The following is a 17,387-nucleotide window of genomic DNA, read 5'->3' as shown; positions in this document are numbered from 1 at the left end:
GCAATTTGTCCCTGGGAACTCTTCCTCTGCCTCTGCTCTTTACAATATCCCTTTTCAGAAATGTTGAAGCCACAGCCACTGAGAGAGGGAAGGAAGGTACAGAACAGGCCAGCACAGCCTTGAAATGCTGTGGAGCCCACAAGAAAGCCTTGACCGGAGACTTGTCCCAGGATTCTGCCACCACTTCTTGGCTGGCTGACCTTGGACAAGTCTTTTAATCTTGCTAATCTGCTTCTGTTTCCTTGTCTGCAAAATGAAACCAGGTAGCCTCAAGGATCCCTTCCAGCTCTCAAAGGGGTTAGGCACATGTTACGCCTTTTGGTGTGTCCCAGCTACCTACCTACAGAATGGGGACAGCAACAATGACAAAGGAGGCCTGAGCATCCCAGAGCTCTGATTTCCGCAAGCTTGGTAAACAGGCGCCGGAGATGTCCAAAGGCCACTCCTCCCACTAAAGGAGGAGCAGACGCTCCTAAAGGAACAGAGCCACGGGGAAGCAGAGGCATGGGAGGTAGGCTGGACTTCCCACAGCTCGCAGAAGGCAGTGCTGTCTGGGAGGGAAACAATGTCCAAATCCATCTTCCCACCCCTCCCAGGGGTCCAAGAGACAGGCAGGCAGAGACAGAGCCCTCTCCAAATGGCAGCCTGTAGCAGCTAGACAACCCCATTCCTAATGGCCCGGGGCCTTTGGAGGAGGGGGTGGGCTGGAGAAATTAGAAAGAGAGGGGCAGGCCCCCACTCATGACACCAAACACAGCACAGCAACTGCTGCCCATTAGAACATTTATTTCTCAGAGAGAAAATAAGTTTCAGACAGTCATATTATAGTAGGTAAAATTAACTTTTGTATTCTTTACAAGCATAGATTTTTCTCTGTTTATTACCTCTCTTATACCATCTGTTATAAACAATTCTAGAAAGCAAATAAAGTCACTTTCTACAATAAATAGAGCATCGTGTGCTTCACAGCAGACGCGACTGAGACACATAGGCCCCATGCCACAGCAGGATCTGAGCCGTTTCCTGTTCTAAAAGAGCAGTTTTAAAAATGAGACTCAGAGAGAGACTGAAAGGTTCAGAGATCGAAAAAAAGAGACTAAGAAAGAGAATGTCTTGGGGGGAAGAAATAGATAGACACAGAAATTGAGAGAGAGAGAGAAAGCCCCGAGATCTTACAACACAGGTTGAGACGAAGGTCACAGAGTCCACAGCCGACCAACTACCTGGGGAGAGGGGGACACATTGGCTCCTTAAATAAACCACACTGTGTGCATTTAAAATACTCAGCCACACAATGGAGGACTCCAGTAATGAAACTATAGGCCTGAATAATTTAGAACAGTATTTTACAATTATATACACCATGTCCTTCCCTAGCCATATGCTGTATTGTATTTTTATTATTGTACAAAAGCCAAAACCCCATCCTTTATGTTATAGAGAGTTTTGTTGGTTCCCTTTTAAACTCTGGCTCGTGTCCCAAATGTATAAGAAGTTGTGGTGGTTGACTGGTTGTATTTTTAAAAAGTCGAGTGTGTAAAAATGGCAGTGATCTCCCCAGTGACTTCGTTTTGTCCAAAACTCCCCTATGAAAAATTTAAAACAATTAAAAAGAACGTCAGGTTAAAAATCAACATGGCGATCAGTGGCCTGCAACCTGGCCCTGCGACTTTGGTGCTTAAGAGGTGAAAAGAAACATCCAGAGAACAGACATCGAAGCCTCTGAAAGTTGTGTTGGTTTGTCAGTCAGCATTCCCCTTTTCACAGTTTTTTTCCCTTCCGTTTTTGAGAAGGTGAAGGAGGGAGGGGGTTGAAGGAAAAGAGGGAAGGGGACAGAAGGTTTGAAATAGAAGCACTGCGTTCCCTGGAGTTCGGAAGCGGGAGCAGCAGAGGCTGGACAGGGCAGAGCAAAGGACAGGAAGATGCTGGACTATGGGTACCACGCCATCTAGGGTGATGGAGAGTGAGGCTAGAGGCTGCAGTGGCACAGAAGGAAAAGCCCACAGAGAGGGAGCAGGATGGGTGAGGGGCAGACCTAGCCGAAGGGCACAGCTCCACCCCAACAACCCTCAACACCCCAGTGGACAGACAGACTCTCTCACAACCAGCCAGGTCTGCTGACAGGAGCCCGCCCAGCCTCAGCCCACCTCTTGGCAAGACAAGGAAAGGGCAGGAAGGGCACCCCCTCAATCCAAGTGGGCAAGCTATCACAGCCTGGCCTCAGCTGTGTGTCGCAGCAGTGAGAGTCGGGGGGGTGGGGGGCATAGGTGGTATGTGTGCTGGTGGGAGGGTCACCTGAGTGGTAGGCTGGCCTCTGTCCTGGGCCTTGAGGACCAGGCGGAGATACCCACCTAACATAGCAGCTGACCTCAAAGGGAACGAGATATAAAAAAGAAAAAAAAAAAAAACCAGTTTGGTGATGGTTTCTGTCAGTTTGGCACAAGAGAAAGTAGGGAAAGGAACATGGGAATAACAGAGCCGGGCAGAGGTGCAGAAGACAGGACAGGGAAGAGGTGTAAGAATGGGTGACGGAGAGGAGAGAGGGTGAGCTCAGTGAGATTCCACCAGGGACCCTAGTGTAGCCACAGCACCTCTGGGGTCACCGACAGAGCCTCGCTCGCCCTGAGGTGTGGTTAGCTGGGAGTGGGGTGGAGGGGCCAGGCACACCCTTGAGAAAGAGCCCGGGACCTCTTGCCTTCCGGGGCCAGGCCCACCTCCTTGGCTGGGCCCAAGCCTCACAGCTGTTTCTACTTCTAATTGGTTCTTCAGTGGACCAGCCCCTGAGGGAGCTCAGGTGGGAGTTTTTGGCACACGGCAGGCCTGCCAAGGGAACCACGCAGTTGGTCAAAACTGGGGCCTTGCCCTTGGGGAGGACACAGCCCAGTCCCTGGCCTGCCATGAAGTGGGGAAGCTGCCGGCCATACGTCTGGCTGGGGCAGTAAGAGGTTTTTCTGCGCCCCATGGGACGGAAGCAGAGCAGGCCAGGCCCCACCCTTACAGGTAGCTGGAGGTGACAAAGGAGTGGGGTCCCCGGACTCGGCTCAGGTGGATCATTGCGCGGTCATAGGCCACCTGCACTGACTTGCGGATGCTGGTCTTGCGGCCTTCCAGCATCTTGAGCTTGTCCACGGTGTCTTCCACACCCAGGGGCAGGACTTTGTCCCTCGGAAGCCACTGCCTAAAACACAAGCACAGTAAGAGGTCTGGGCTGCAATGGGTCTCCTCTGGGCCCACTTGCTCAGGACCAGCAAAACCACAGGGAGGGGACAAGGTGGAGGGAGGTAGACTGGGACACCCCAGGCAAGACCTGTTTTGCAGTCAGGCCCTTCCTTGGGCCCCAGGGTGCTCACTCTGCTTAGAGGGTTGTCAGGTCTCAGGAACAGAGAGAGGCCCATGGGGCGCCCTCTGACACTGGCTGAGCCATCCGGAAGGCTGAGCCTTTTCCTGCCTTGAGGAATCAGTGAGCTATAGCTAGGAAGTGGGGGCTGATGCCAGGAATCCATGAACTGATCTCTAGTGGGGCCTGTACCTGGCGTTTTTTGGGTTTTGTTTTTGTTTGTTTTTTACTGATCCCCGGGTGGATCTAACATGTGGCTAAGAGCCCAACCTTTAGAGCCAGATCTTAGTTTGTATCCCAGTTCTGGCTATGGGGTCTTGCTTTCTGAGCCTCAGCTTCCTCATCTGCAAAATGGATTGGGAGGGGATTAGTGAAGATTTCAATGAGGATTAAATGAGATCATGTATGTAAAGCAATTTGCATAAGGACATGGAGTCAACACTCAATAAATCGCAGCTATTATCATCATTATTTTTACGAGCTAGTCCTTCCTCCTCACTCTGCAGAAGCAGAGGAGAAAGAACTCTCCTGCTGGTGTGAAGAGAAACCCGTATGAAGGTGTTCATACACAGGGAGCAGCAGGCCCCTCGTAGCGCACCCTGCCCTGCCCAGACCACCTGCCCTGGACTGAGATGCGCATTCCTGCAGCCACGAGGAGTGCTGGCAGCTTACAGCTCTCACCTGAGTCCCTCTTCAGGACTCACTCTCCACTATGGGGGCTGCCTGGCCCAAGGCCGCCTCCTTCCAGGGGCAGATGGCATTAAAGGACTAGTTGACGTGGGGGTGCAAAGGCAAGGCCCCGATTCCTAACATTTCTAATGAGGTGGATCAACTGAGGCCTCGGTAGCAAGCGCTACCGTTCAACTTCCTCCTCTGCCCAGTGCTGCGTCCCTCACCCCCACTGCTCTCCCCAAGAAGCTTCCTGATACAAATCTCCCTCTCAGCGTGTTTCCCAGGGAATCTGACCTGCAACACCTCTCAGTTAACGATGAACACTACTCATCAGTGTTAGTAGTAACACTAAGTTACTATTAACATGCCACGTACAGGCCAGCTGCGGGCAGGTAATGCCTCACCCTCACCTGGGTGGAGGCAGGGTGACTGAGCCCACAGCCCCGCTGTGTGCCTCTTTAGCACATCAGCATGTGCACAGCCTCCTGGTTGGGCCCCTCAGCCTGCACCCTGGCATGGGCCCTCCCCGGCAGCAGCGCCCACTCACCATGTGCGCTTATTGTCAAAGAAGAGGACAAGAAAGAGCTTCTCTCCAGCCTCGGCCTGTCTCTGCTCTCCTAGCTTCAGCACATCCAGTGGGGGGACAGGGATGGGGACGCCATTGTGCAGGAGGCCCTCCCGGGGCATCTTGGGATCGATGATCTGGAGGCAGGAAAGGAGATTGCACTCAGCTGGGGGTGAACAGGGTGAGCAGGGTGTCCTGCCCAGGACTAATTGCTGAACCACCCCACACCAAAGCTATGCAGGCACCTGGCCCTGCCCACAACCTAGTGCTGGAGGGGCTGACCTCTTCCATGACCCTCAGTACCCCAAAATGGAAATCTTAACTCTTGTTTCCCCAGTTCATCGTCCCAATCCTCCAGCCCTGCTCAACCAGTCCTTCCAATGAGGGAGCTTGCTCCATGAACAGTGAAGCCTCAGAAGTGAAACAGAATTAATAGGAAGCCAGCACGGAGGGTGTCAGGACTGAGTGAGTCTCTCTGAAGTCAGGCCAGACAGGCAAACTCTTTCCTCCGAATGTCCCTTGGGGAAGGGGAGTGGAGGCCATTTTTTTCCCTGTCAATTTCCCTTTGGAACCTTTGCAATTCAATTCAAACGCTCAGGGGCCTTTCCAGACACCATGGCTATGAAGAAGGTTCTGCATCAGCAGGAAGGTCCATCCCTTCAGTTCTACCTAACAGAGCCCCTGGTTACCTACCACTCTCCTGTCTGCCTATAATCCTCCCTGGTCCATGCACCAGACACATATGCGGCAACGCCATGCTAAGATCAGAGAGAAGCTAGAAGACTAAGCTTGGAGGGTCACTGGAGAGGGGAAAATGATGTGGCTGGCAACAGGGGCCACTGGAGGAATTAATCTTTGGGGCTGCATGCTCCACATGGGCAGCTGCTTAGCAAAATGCCTGGTGGCATCAACACAATAATTCTTTAGTGCTTTATGGAGCACTAAGTTACCAAAGCTCCTAATGATTCACACACCACCATCTTATTTCACCCTCTTGCTGATCCTGAGAAGTCTGCTGACAGGTATTAGCTGACTAGGAAAACGTCAAGCACAGAAGGAGGATGTTGCTTGTTGAGGCCACGGCTGGGACTAAAACCAGACACCTGGACAAGGCTTGGGCCTCTGCGGCTCGCTACCTCATACACACCCCTGCTTCCAGAGCAGCTGGCTGATAATCTCTGTGTGCTAAAGCCAGAGAGACTTGGAAACTTACTGAGGCAACAGCTTTCTCCAGAGATGGAACAATCTTAATTCCTATATCCTGTCCTAGGGGGCCTCTTCTCATAATAAACTGCTCTCACTATTTACCTTTGGGTGTCTGCCAAATTCCCTACATCCTTCTCAAGATAAGCAGCTGAAAGCAGGTGTGCTGGTTAAGAGTTTTACTCTAAGGAAGAACCACTCCTGCCCCCAGCTGTGTGATTTGGTCAAAACTCTATCTCCCAGCTTGTCTGTCGCTCCTGGGACTGCAGCTAAGGATCCCAATGAGAACCACCATACGAGCCCTCCTGAGCTCCCTCAATTATCGGACAAGACAGTAGGGCTGCTCTGATATGTTTCCTCTTGACTAAGCCTTGCTGGTTCCTGCCTTGGAACGTAGGTCGGACTGTGAAAAATGTCGCACCCCCCCAAGGACAGAAGCAAGGTGGGTAAGTCTGCCACTCAAGGAGAGCTATGCTCTCTTTTTAAAGAAGACAGAGGCAAACGTGTCCCAAAATAATAAATAATGGTCCATTCACTCAAATGTTATGCAGATGAAAAACAACATGAAAATAAAGCTTGTGATAAACTTTAACATATACAATAAATGTATACATACACTATTATTACAGCTATAATACACAAACAATAAATAGAAGGAACAATACAAAATGCTTATAGTTGACATATTAGAAGGCTTTGTGTTGCTTTTCTCTATTTTTCCAAAACTTCTATAATGCAGTTTGATCAATTTTACAGAAAAACAAAAAATTTTTTTTTAAAAAACAAGAGCCCCCAAAAAGATTAAAAACTATATTCACTCTGGACGCAAGTACATATTTAAGTATGCACAGGAAAACGACTGGGAGAGCACAAACCAAAATAAAAACACAGGTCTGTTCAGGTGGTTGGGTTTTCAGGTGGTGGTTGAATTCTTTAATCAAGAAAGAAAATGTATTATTAAGAAGATAATTAAAAAGGGGAAAAAGACAAGTTTTAGACTGGCTTTTTTGCATTGTGAGATTTTAAAAAACCAAAACCAAAACCCACACAGCCTTAGTCACTTCTTCAAGGACGAAGCTGAGGTCTCACTGACACAGGGCACAGAGCCCTGTGAAGGCAGCCCCAGGCCCAAGCTCCTCAGTGGCTGGATCACAGCGTGGATCCCCCCACCTGCCACTACTAAGGACGGGGTGAGGCAGGTAACACGAGTTCCAACATGGCTCTAGCAAGCTGTATCACCTCTTGGAGTCACCTTTTGTCCCAAAAGGATCAGAGCTCCTGCCCTCTTTACCTTAAGAGACTGCTGTTAGATTTGAAAGAGTCACAGACATGAAAGAGCTGGGAGAAGCCCAGAGCTCTGTGCCCATGCACGAGGTTGGTGCGGTGGTTCTCAACCCCACTACAGATCATCTGAGAAGCTTTCTGAAAAATATTAATGCCTGTGTCTGGTCTCAGAGAGTCTAATTTGGTAGTTCTGAGATGGGGCCTCAGTATCCACATTGTTTAAAGAATTCCCCCGGATGATTCTGACATGCCTCAAGGTTAGAATCAGTATCTTCCAGGGCCAGGTGGATGTTACCTCCCCAAAAGAGAAAGAGCTCTAAGAAATAACAATCAAAGTGGTAAAAGGGAATTTTTAGCTCTGCTACTATGGAAAAAATGGAAATTTTAGCTACTGCTGTTGGAGTATAAACCAGAACTAACTTTCTAAAGGGCAACTTAGCAATTTGTATCAGAACTCTGCACAGACTGCCCCAAGAAAGCACCCCTAAGAACTCACTGTAAAGAAATAATCATGGATGTGCACAAAGGTAAAGCTACAATGATGTTTACTGATGGCTATTTATCATAGTGAAAAATTCAAAACAATTTAAATGACCAACTAAGGAATGATTAAAATAAGGAACATGCATACAACTGAAGACAATCATTAAAGTGATGTTGATGGAGAATGTTTAATGGCTTAAGACACACATGTTCATGGTCTGCTGCTAAGTAAAAGGAAGGTTAAACAGAGTATGGTCTCATATATATGAATATTGATGCATTAAACAAAAAGGGGCTGAGTAGATATACACCAAGAGGTAACATCTGAATAGACGAGACTGTGGGTGATCTAGAACTTGGTGGCTCATAACCCAGGCTTTGACATCATACGTTTTGAGCCCTGGGCTCAAACTGCAACTCTGCCACTTAACAGTTAGGCAACCATGGGTAACGAATAGATCCTCAGTTTTTTCCCTACAAAATGAGAATAACCATACCTTCCTCAGTATTTCAAGAACTTAGCATCACAGATGTTTAATAAAACATCTAAGCATTATTAGCAACTTTTAAAATTCTCTGCAATGAGCACACGTTACCTTTATGCAGAAGCAAACAAACAAATGCTATTAGATCCCTGAGATCCCTGGTCTCTGTCTGCACACTTGCAGCCTACTGTGAGTGCCCAAGCTGGGAGCCTTGCTGGTCTGACCCACCCAGGCCGGGGTAACACCTCCCTCCCTTCTGCAGCTAAAGGCACCCTGACTCCCACCATACTCCACACTCTGCTGGCTTGATCCAATCAGATAAGCCCCCAAGGCAAGGCAGGGGCCAGAACCGCCCAGGGGAGGGAGGAGGGTGGCCTCTGGGGCAGACTCACCAAGGCGGGGTAGGAGGGATAGCCTCGGCACTTGGCCCACACCAGCTCCAGGGGCTCCAGGTCTCCACGGTCTTCAAAGGGCATCAGGAGGCTTCTGCCTGGGGGTGCGGGAGGGGAGGAGACAGTGCCCAAAGGGGACTTGGAATGGTGCCCAGGAGGCCTGCCTGTGGCCTCCAGTTGACTGGGGCAGCCCAGGAATAAGTCCAACATCCCCTCCACCCTTCCTTTTCCCTGCCCTTTCCTTAAAAGTTCTTAGACTAGATCAGGGGTTGGCAAACTTGTTCCATAAAGGGCCAAATAGTAAATATTTTAGGTTTTCTGGGTCACACGGTCTTTGTTGCAATTATTCAACTTTGCTATCGCAGCATAAAGCAGCCAGAGATAATCTGTAAATGAATGAGCATGGCTGTGTCCCCACAAAATTTTATTTTTGGACGCTAACATCTGAATTTCATGTAATTTTCATGTGTTACAAAATATCATTCTTCTTTTGATTTTCTTTTCAATGATTTGAAAATGTAAAAACCATTCTTAGCTCATGGGTCCTCAAAACAGACAATAGGCTAGAGTTTGCCGACCTCTGGACTAGAACCCTGGGACGGTGTTCCTTAGGAAAATATGACTGCTTCATCACAGGGCCCCAGGGGAAGGACCATAACCTGGCTTGGGCAAAGCCACAGACTGCTCTCTGGGCCTCCCTGAGTGAAGAGTCCTCACGATGGAGGCTTCATGGAAAAAGATGCCTGGGATGAACATCCCAGTAAAACCACTTGCTACATGGGTTCTTTTCTGACAGATCACCCGGACGCACAGCCCTCAGCAGAGCCAAGCAGGTCTGCAGGTCCCTCACATGCCTGCTTTTGTCAGAACCTTACACTGGGTGTCCCGCCTGCGGCAGGTACCGCATCTCTTCAGCTTACTTTGTTCTGTACCCAGTGCACTAGCACACATGAACGGGGACTTCAGAATGCTTCTGAACACACAGAAGAATCTCCCTTCCCCTCCCCACCTCTATAAACTGGGAAGAGGGAGGTGACCACATTCGACCAAACAAAAAGGCCCAAATCCCACAGAGTAGAAATTATGTTTCTAAGGAACATTTATAATTTTTAAAAATATTCCACTAATAATGACGTACTGTTTTCTACCTATTGAGTCAAGAGCAGTAACAACAAAAAGATAAAATCCAATACTGGAGAGGCAAGCTGCGAGGAAACTGGTGCAATCGTATGCTGCTGAGGCAATCGCAGACCAGTCCAATCCTTTTGGAATGTAATTTGGTGGTATGTCTCAAGAGCCATAAAAAAAATGTATGAACCATCTGCTCCAGTAAATTCCTTCCCTGGGAATTTATTCTAAGAAAAATAACTTTTAAAACAAATACGAGGATTTTGAACAAAAACATTCACTATATTACATATAATGTAAGGAGCTGGAAATAACCAAATGTCTAACAGTAGCAGTGTTAAGTAGATTATAATGCATTGACTGGAAGATACATTGTTCCCATAATATGAGATATATAAAGATTATGTTAAGATGAAAAAAGTATGAGATAATATTGAAAAAAGCAGAATATAAAAGAGTATGTATTTTGGGTTAGCATTTTGTTAAAAATGAGCCTGAAATAAACAGAAGGCAACACAGAGAAATGAAGACAACAGTGTTAAGGTGATGGAACGGTGGGAGGTCAATTTCCTTTGGCATCAGTTTAATAAGTATGTAGTTTTTAAAATAAGAATAAAATGTCACTACCAGAAGCACAAAGTATGTGCCAATCTGCTCCCAGTTTTGCACTAGATACTATACAAATTCATCTAGACAGGAGCCCTGCCTTCTGGGCACTGACAGTCAGACAGTAATGATACACGCAGGCATGCATTCATCAACACACGTGTGAGAAAGAAATGGATGCTAAGGGAAAATAAAGCAGTTGGGAAAAGGAAAGGAGGAGAGAAGCCCCGAAGCCTGGGTGTTGGATGGAAGCTTCAAGGTGAGGGCATCCAGAGTGCACACTCCCACGGGAGAGCTGGGTGAGGGGCGCTCAGAGAACAGCCCGCCTGGCACCCGCTCCACGTGAGTGCCACCCAGCCCTCTCGTTTGGCGCTGGCCTGTCCTTTATTCCCTTGGTCCAAGGAGACAAGACCCATGTATCTTACTGTGTAGACCAGCTGGAGTAGAATGCCTCACAAGGAGAGGGCTGGAAGTGTTGGATCACATGCAATTACAGGGTTACGTGTGAGACTCAGTGATCCAGGCTGTCACTGCCTACTCCAGTGAGGGCAGACTGGCAATATCTATCGAAACCACAAATGCACACTTCCTTCAATACAGCAACTCCACTTCTACAGATGTACTCCCCAGGGATACAAAACGATCTACGTACAGGGTTACTCACTGCAACACCGATTATAACAAACAAGTGAAAATAATCTAAACATCCACCTGCAGAGGGCTAAATAAATGATGGCACTCTTATATAATGGGGCATCAGGCAGCCAGTAAAAAGAACAATAGAATCTTCAAGATATATTACTAACTGAAAAAAGGCATGGTTTAGACGAACAGGTGTACATTAGGCTTCTCTACTCACTCTCTTAAATACACACATGAGTTCTGGCTTGTATATGTATGGACTATATCTGAAAAGACACAAAAGAAACTGCAAACAGTGGATGTTCGAGGGAGGAGAATGCTGGCTTTTCATTATGAGCCCTTTTGTACCTTTTTGATTTTTATTACTATGGGCATATATTACCTATTCAAATTTAAGAGAAATTAAAAAAAAAAAAAAGAATAGGAAAGACCTGGGAGGGAGGGCCATCTTCCTGCACAGAGCCTGAGGATTTGGAGGAGCTCAGGGTCTGGCTGCAGCCCACAGAGCTGGTTCTTTGGAAGGCCTGGCCCCCCGGATCCACCTGTATACTGCTCCTCACCTGAGCCACTGTAGTCGGAGTCTCCGTTCACACCTTCCAAGAAGGGCACTCGGGACAGGGCTGGCTTCCCACGGCTACGTTTGGGGGGCGTCAGACCACTGCACACAGAGCAGGGAGGGAGAGGGGGTGAAATGAGCAATTTCAATGACTCACACACCCACTCCTGCTCTCTCATCTCTGATAGGACTGGAGCTGCGAAAACTCTTCAACAATGGTTTCTCATCTTGCCTAAAAACTCACAAGAACCCATGATACATTTCTGACCAAAAAGTTCCCCCAAAGCTTCAAGAACCATTTCATCCACATGGAAGGACTCAACCTGGAAAGATGCCCACTTCTCTGCTCAGGGACCCTGGACTTCATCCAGAGGAAAGGTCACCCCAGGCAGCTGTCAATCCTTCCAGAGTCTGAGCAGCCCGGCTGTGAGGAGGGCCCGCCTCACATCTGCCCTAATTCTTTACTCTGTGGTTCACACTGCTTCTTCTTTAGAAACCAATTTCTTTTTGAGGTACAAAAATGTGCCTCTTTCCCAAATTTTCTATAAAGAACATGTCTTACTTCTTTAATTAGAAAAGACATTTTTAAATTGGAAAAAAATCCACTTCTCACTTCCACTTTCTGTGTGTGAAGTTTTTCTTAGACAGAGATAGATTTATTTTTAACTAACAAGCAGACCGATTTTTTTTTATATGCTACTGCAAGGAGGTAAAAACATATATTAGACAAAGACTTGAAGCTAATAAAAAATATGAGAATCGTAATACCACAGTAATAGAATGACTGGAACCCACCTAGGCATCAGTACTTTTCAAGAGCTCCCAGTGCAATTCTAATGTACAACTACAGTTGGGAGGCCCCGGGTAGGCATGATGTGGCTAGGGCTTTTTCTCACTCAAGCTTTCAAAACTATTACTGCTATATAATTTTTTCAACTAAAAAAAATGCGTGAAAGACAGGTCAACAATCTGCAGACAGCAGAAATGCTTAAGAAACCCCTGGTGGGATAAGGACTGGTTGGAGAGCAGGGTATTCCTGTTTGACTGAATCATAACTGACTTTATCACAGTCTTATACAGAAAAGCTTGCACAACCAGAACCCAATGAATCAGAATCCTTCCATAACCAGTAGGCCGGGAGCTTTTGTCCTGCTACTCAAAATTAGGACCTGTTTGGGAAAAAACAAATAACAACAAGTTCACCTTTAGGATTTGGTTCCCACTCACCCTACAGAAATCTGTCCCTGGGCTTAGAGGCTCTGAGGCCTTATAAAAATGTAAGGGACTAATAGTTTTATTAGGAAACCTCTTAAAGTTCACATCATGGATCTGGGGAGACATTTTCAAATAAACAGAAGAGGGCATAGCAAAGTGGTGAAAAGATAAACTCTGGAGCCAGACTATCTGGGTTCAGTACGTGGCTCTTCTCCTTACCGGCTCTGGGACCTTGAGCAAGTTACTTAACCTCTCTGAGGCTTGTGCCCTCATGTGCTGCTGTGAGGATTCAGTGGATTAATACACAGAAAGTACTCAGTACAGCACACACCAAGGACTCAATAAATGGCAGTTATATAATAAATATTATTATATGAAGGGCAGCAAATTTTAATGTCTCACTTTAAATATTACAAACTACTAATGTTGTACCATCAACTGACGAGCTCTAAGAAGGATGAGCTCAATAAAATAGGATGCAACACGAGAACTAGGTCTGTGTGTGCCTGTTTCAGAGAAAAAAAGCACAAGTGACTCAATCATGGCCTCCACTTCAGACTCTCTCCAATTTACCTAGACCTTAGCAGACAACTCAGTCTATAATTATTTTGTCTACTGGTTTACCATTCGTCTCTCTCCTCTGGAAGATAAGCTCCATGAAAACAGATACCCCATCAGTGCTTAGAACAGCGCCTGGCTCACAGTAGGTGCTCAATTCTAGTAACTGAATGAGTGACCCGCAGAAAGAGGGTGCAGCCCCAGCCTACTCAGAAAATGATCAGAACAGACAGACCAAGGGGCAAGTGGGGGAATTAGTGACCAGAAGTTCTTTCAAGGTTCTTTCTAATTCTGGGATTATATGATTCCAGTCTAATTAATAAGTAAGATCCTCTTTTACATACTTATCACCACAGTGTGGGAAAAAAGAAAGAGAAAAATCCCCCTGCAGTTGGAGCCCCTGAATCTCCTGTTTTAAACTCTGAAATTCCACTGAGTTAAAGAGAAAATGCCTCCCAAGGGCACTGTTTCTACTCTGAGCAGGATCCCAGAGAAATCAGTGGCAGTGGACTGGAACTGTGCAGAAAGGCAAACTCACAGCCTGAATCAGCAGGCTAACCAGAGCCTGGCCCGGCCTGCTTCTTGTGGCTCATAGCTGGGAAGAGCGCCCTTCACGGAGGGAAAAGCCCAACACACCTTCCACCTTTAGTCATGGGCTAGGAGGGGACAGTTTGAAAACCCTACTCCTACCCACCCCCACTGAACTGGGTTTCCAGGGACCATATCTTTGAAGGGAGTCAGGAACTCCAAGCTGGGACCAGGCTAGAAGCATCTTATACGATTCGGAAATCCCTGCCTCTTCTCTATGCCTGGTAACTGTGTTTTTTCCCATCTACTCCCCCTGTATCTTGGGAGGCTGCAACATGGAGAGAGAAAGCTAGGGCAATTTTGAGGCTTAGTAGGGAAGGAAATCTCAAAAGAACCACTGAAAGCTTGGCCCAAGGGATAGCTGGGGGCCTTCTGTAGCCCAGCCAGGAGCCCAGCAGCCAGGGTAGAGTGAGTACCTAACAGAACACACACCCATCCTGTCTTGGAGGCACTTGAAACACAGACACGTAGTTTTTTGGTGGTGCCCTGGGACCTTTCCTCCCCTACCCTGGATGGCTCAGCTTCGGTTTCGTTTCAAATCCGCAACACCAAACAGGAAAGAACCCCCCAAGAAAGGGATGGATTGTGGGTACAAGGCCCACGCATGAGCCCCCGCTTGGAGCTCCTCCGAGTGTGGGTGGGAGTCCCAGCGGAGTCAGGTGAAATTGGTAACAAACCCAGGATCCACTCAGCAGCCATGTGGAGGGACCAAGAGGTCAGCCTTCAGGACAGGTCATTTTTCCTTTGTGACACTAAGAGTCTCCCATTTCCAAGAGTCTCACACTTCCTTGTGTCTTGCAGAGCACAGCACAGAGAGCAGGGATTCAATAAACTCTTGGACTTGGAAGAAATTTTAAGGTTCTGGTCTCAGAAATCCTCCCTTCAGATAAAAGAATGGGAAAAGAAACCCATCTCTTCCCAGCTCCAGACAGGAGAAGAGCTGGGCCTTTGTCTAATAAAACACAACTCCAAATTTCCTATCTGCTCATTTCTTATTCCCAGACCACACCTCTAAAGGGGCCACTGCTATGATGCCACAAAAGACAAAGGGCAGAAGTATGTCTGTAAGGAGCTGGGTTATCTAAGTGGGCCAGTGAATGGGTGGGGGACTGGCTCAAATATTAACTTCGCTAAGCAATAGGGATTCAGCTGTCCCCACCCTCAGAGCCAAATTCACTCCACAAACCCTGTAAAGCATCAGCGCCACTCCTCCCCCACCAGGAGGATCAGGCCTGAGGGTCAAGGGTCATGCTGTTTCCTAGGAGCTACTGGAGTTACAGACCAGAGGCCTCAGGAAATGGCAGGGGTTGGGGGTGGGGGGTGCAGAAAAAACTGAGATAAGCAGGAGTAGTTTCGATCTATAGCTGAATGGAGAATAGAGGGAGGGGTGGTGGAGCTGCCAACATGACTGCGGGACAAGTGTTCTTACCTGCAAGCTTCAAATGCCAGTCCACCACTGAGACCCAAACTACATTCTGAGTCGGACCCGCTTTCGGGGTGTTTTCCAAAGCCGTTGGTCACGCCTGCCAAAAACACACAGAGTGAGCCTGGGTGCAGAAACCCCCCTTCTTGGGACACATGCTGCAGTGTGAGGCAGCCACCTCGGAAGGGCTCGATGAAGAGGGGTGGAAAGGATGGCTGTTCCTTCCCCGTGGGAAATGGGTCTGGGTGGTAGAATCTGATAAAGGTTTGGGGGAAATGTTTGCTGGAGCAATGACCAGACACTGCATTTTCCTTCCCATCCTTCTGGTTTTACTGTAAGGAAAACATAGCACACAGCTCATTCCACTTACTGTCATTTGGCTACAAAGGGAAATACCAAGATTTCTCCACTCCAGCTGGCCCGCAAGTCCCTGGATCTGCTTCTAATTTCAAGCCTCGATTATCAGGGAGTCTCCTCTGTCTCTTGGGGAGCCCACCCACCTTGCCTCTTCAGATAAACACTCACAAACCCTATCCGTCACACAGCTGGCAACAGCTAGCTTCATTCTTTAGGGATGGTGTCGGGGAGGTTGGGCAGGATAAGGGTTGTTGTCAACCACACCCTGAGATATCCAGCAGGGCTCCTCAGAGTTGAGGATGGGGGAACTTTTCAGCAGAACTAAAGCAGACCAGACCTTCCTGGGATGGGGAATCAGAATTCCTTGGATTCTAGATTGGGCTCTGAAATACAGGTCCTTTTTCCTCTTTAAGCCTTGGCCTCTCCTTTTGTGAAGTGAAGAGAATACCTTCTTACTTATGGAAGATGCTATTAAATATGATGGAGAGAAGATCTATTTACAGAAGGGAGCCTTTTGGAAGCCAGTGAAGGCTGTCTGGTCATCCGAGGGACATGACTCTCATCTGCTGTGAAGGCTTCAACTCTCCTCTCTATCTATCCAATTCCTAACCACAATCCAGAGTCCTACAAGTCTGACAGTGGAGCCAGGAGCTCTAAGTCACAGATATCTTGACCAGAAAACTGTGAGGCAAGTCACACCTGTAACACTAGGTGTCTGAGCTGTGGTATCTGGACTCTAACCTGGCTCTGCATGTCAATTTAAATTACCGAAGCCAGCTGTGCCTCAGGTGCTTCATCTGTAATGGACCGACACCTGTTCTTGTGAGTCTCCACTAAGGTTGTGCAGAAATATCCCTGGGCACCAGGCAGCGGGACGGTGGAGGAGGAACAGATTCTAGCAGTATCCCCAAGCAGTGGGCCCTCTCAGGTTGGAAGACCCTGATGTCCAGCCCTATTTCCCAATAGCAGGATTTTTCATTTGTAATGCACAGTGTTCTCAGTGCTGTTTGGCTGCGTCTAATATAGTTGAGAGACTGACCACAATAACTGCTACCAACTACAGCTATGTGCCAAGTGCTTTATACAGGCTATTTCCAATCCTTAGAGCCCCACGAGGTAGGCATCACTAGCCCCTTATTAGAAATATGGAACAGGCTCAGAGAGGTTAATTAATTTGCCCCAGGATACAGGGCTGGTACAAAGATGAGACTTGAACTCAGGTCGGCCTAATTCCAGGCCTGAAGCTCTTGACTCTGCATACCAATCTCCTGTCTGAATACAGGGAAGCTTGGGCCAGACAGGAGAGGAAGCTATTGCTGGAAACAAAGTGTTAGGGAGGAAGACAGAAAAGCATGTGCCGGCCATACAGCCCAAAGCCATCACAGAAAAGGACACGAGAGGGACATGAGGAGCGGGACATGAGGAGCAAAGCCAAAAGCAGGCCCCTCGCCACCAAGCAAGCTGGCCTTCCATATCCCACCAACACTAAACTACTCTGGCAATGGAGGCCCTGCACATCCAGGCCCACCTCACCCATCCAGCCTTGGCTCCTGATGCTTGGGGAAGCTCCTCTCCAAACTCTCCCTCACAGGGACCCTGTCCTTGTTTTCACACCTGGGCCTGAGCCCTTTGCTCCCTCTACTCCTTTCTGTTCTGCCCTCATCCCCCAGGGCAGGCTTAGGCACCGTCTCCTCATGAAGCCTTCCCACCTTCTCCAGCTCTTATTCCCTGAACACCTCTAGCAGTTCTGTCACCTGACACATAACCACATACCATCCAGCACTGTGACATCTTTGTACCTCGGGAGACCATCTGGTCTCCCAAGTGGACTGTGAACGTTTCTGGAGCTGGAACTGAGTCTGACTTATTTTATTATCCCCCCAGTGACCAGCT

At 48.0% G+C, this 17,387-nt stretch overlaps 1 protein-coding gene across 8 annotated transcripts in view; it reads right to left on the bottom strand.

Moving 5' to 3' along the window:
• Positions 1 to 766: 766 nt before the first annotated feature.
• Positions 767 to 17,387, bottom strand: part of BRPF3 (bromodomain and PHD finger containing 3) — a 33,339-nt gene continuing 16,718 nt past the window's right edge. For 6 of the 8 annotated variants that reach the window (XM_023624829.2, XM_023624831.2, XM_023624830.2 and 3 more), the window contains exons 9-13: positions 15,144 to 15,237; positions 11,358 to 11,455; positions 8,422 to 8,519; positions 4,557 to 4,711; positions 767 to 3,178 (exon numbers count right to left, since the gene is read on the bottom strand). In XM_023624829.2, coding sequence (XP_023480597.1) covers positions 2,995 to 3,178; positions 4,557 to 4,711; positions 8,422 to 8,519; positions 11,358 to 11,455; positions 15,144 to 15,237 — 629 coding nt within the window. In that variant the 3' untranslated portion in view covers positions 767 to 2,994. The remainder of the gene's footprint in view (positions 3,179 to 4,556; positions 4,712 to 8,421; positions 8,520 to 11,357; positions 11,456 to 15,143; positions 15,238 to 17,387) is intronic. The other 2 variants (XR_002802226.2, XR_011429686.1) reach the window with 1 other exon arrangement.

This window comes from Equus caballus, chromosome 20, assembly GCF_041296265.1.
Source record: "Equus caballus isolate H_3958 breed thoroughbred chromosome 20, TB-T2T, whole genome shotgun sequence".
Classification (NCBI taxonomy): Eukaryota; Metazoa; Chordata; class Mammalia; order Perissodactyla; family Equidae; genus Equus; species Equus caballus.
This window is presented reverse-complemented; position numbering and strand designations above follow the sequence as displayed.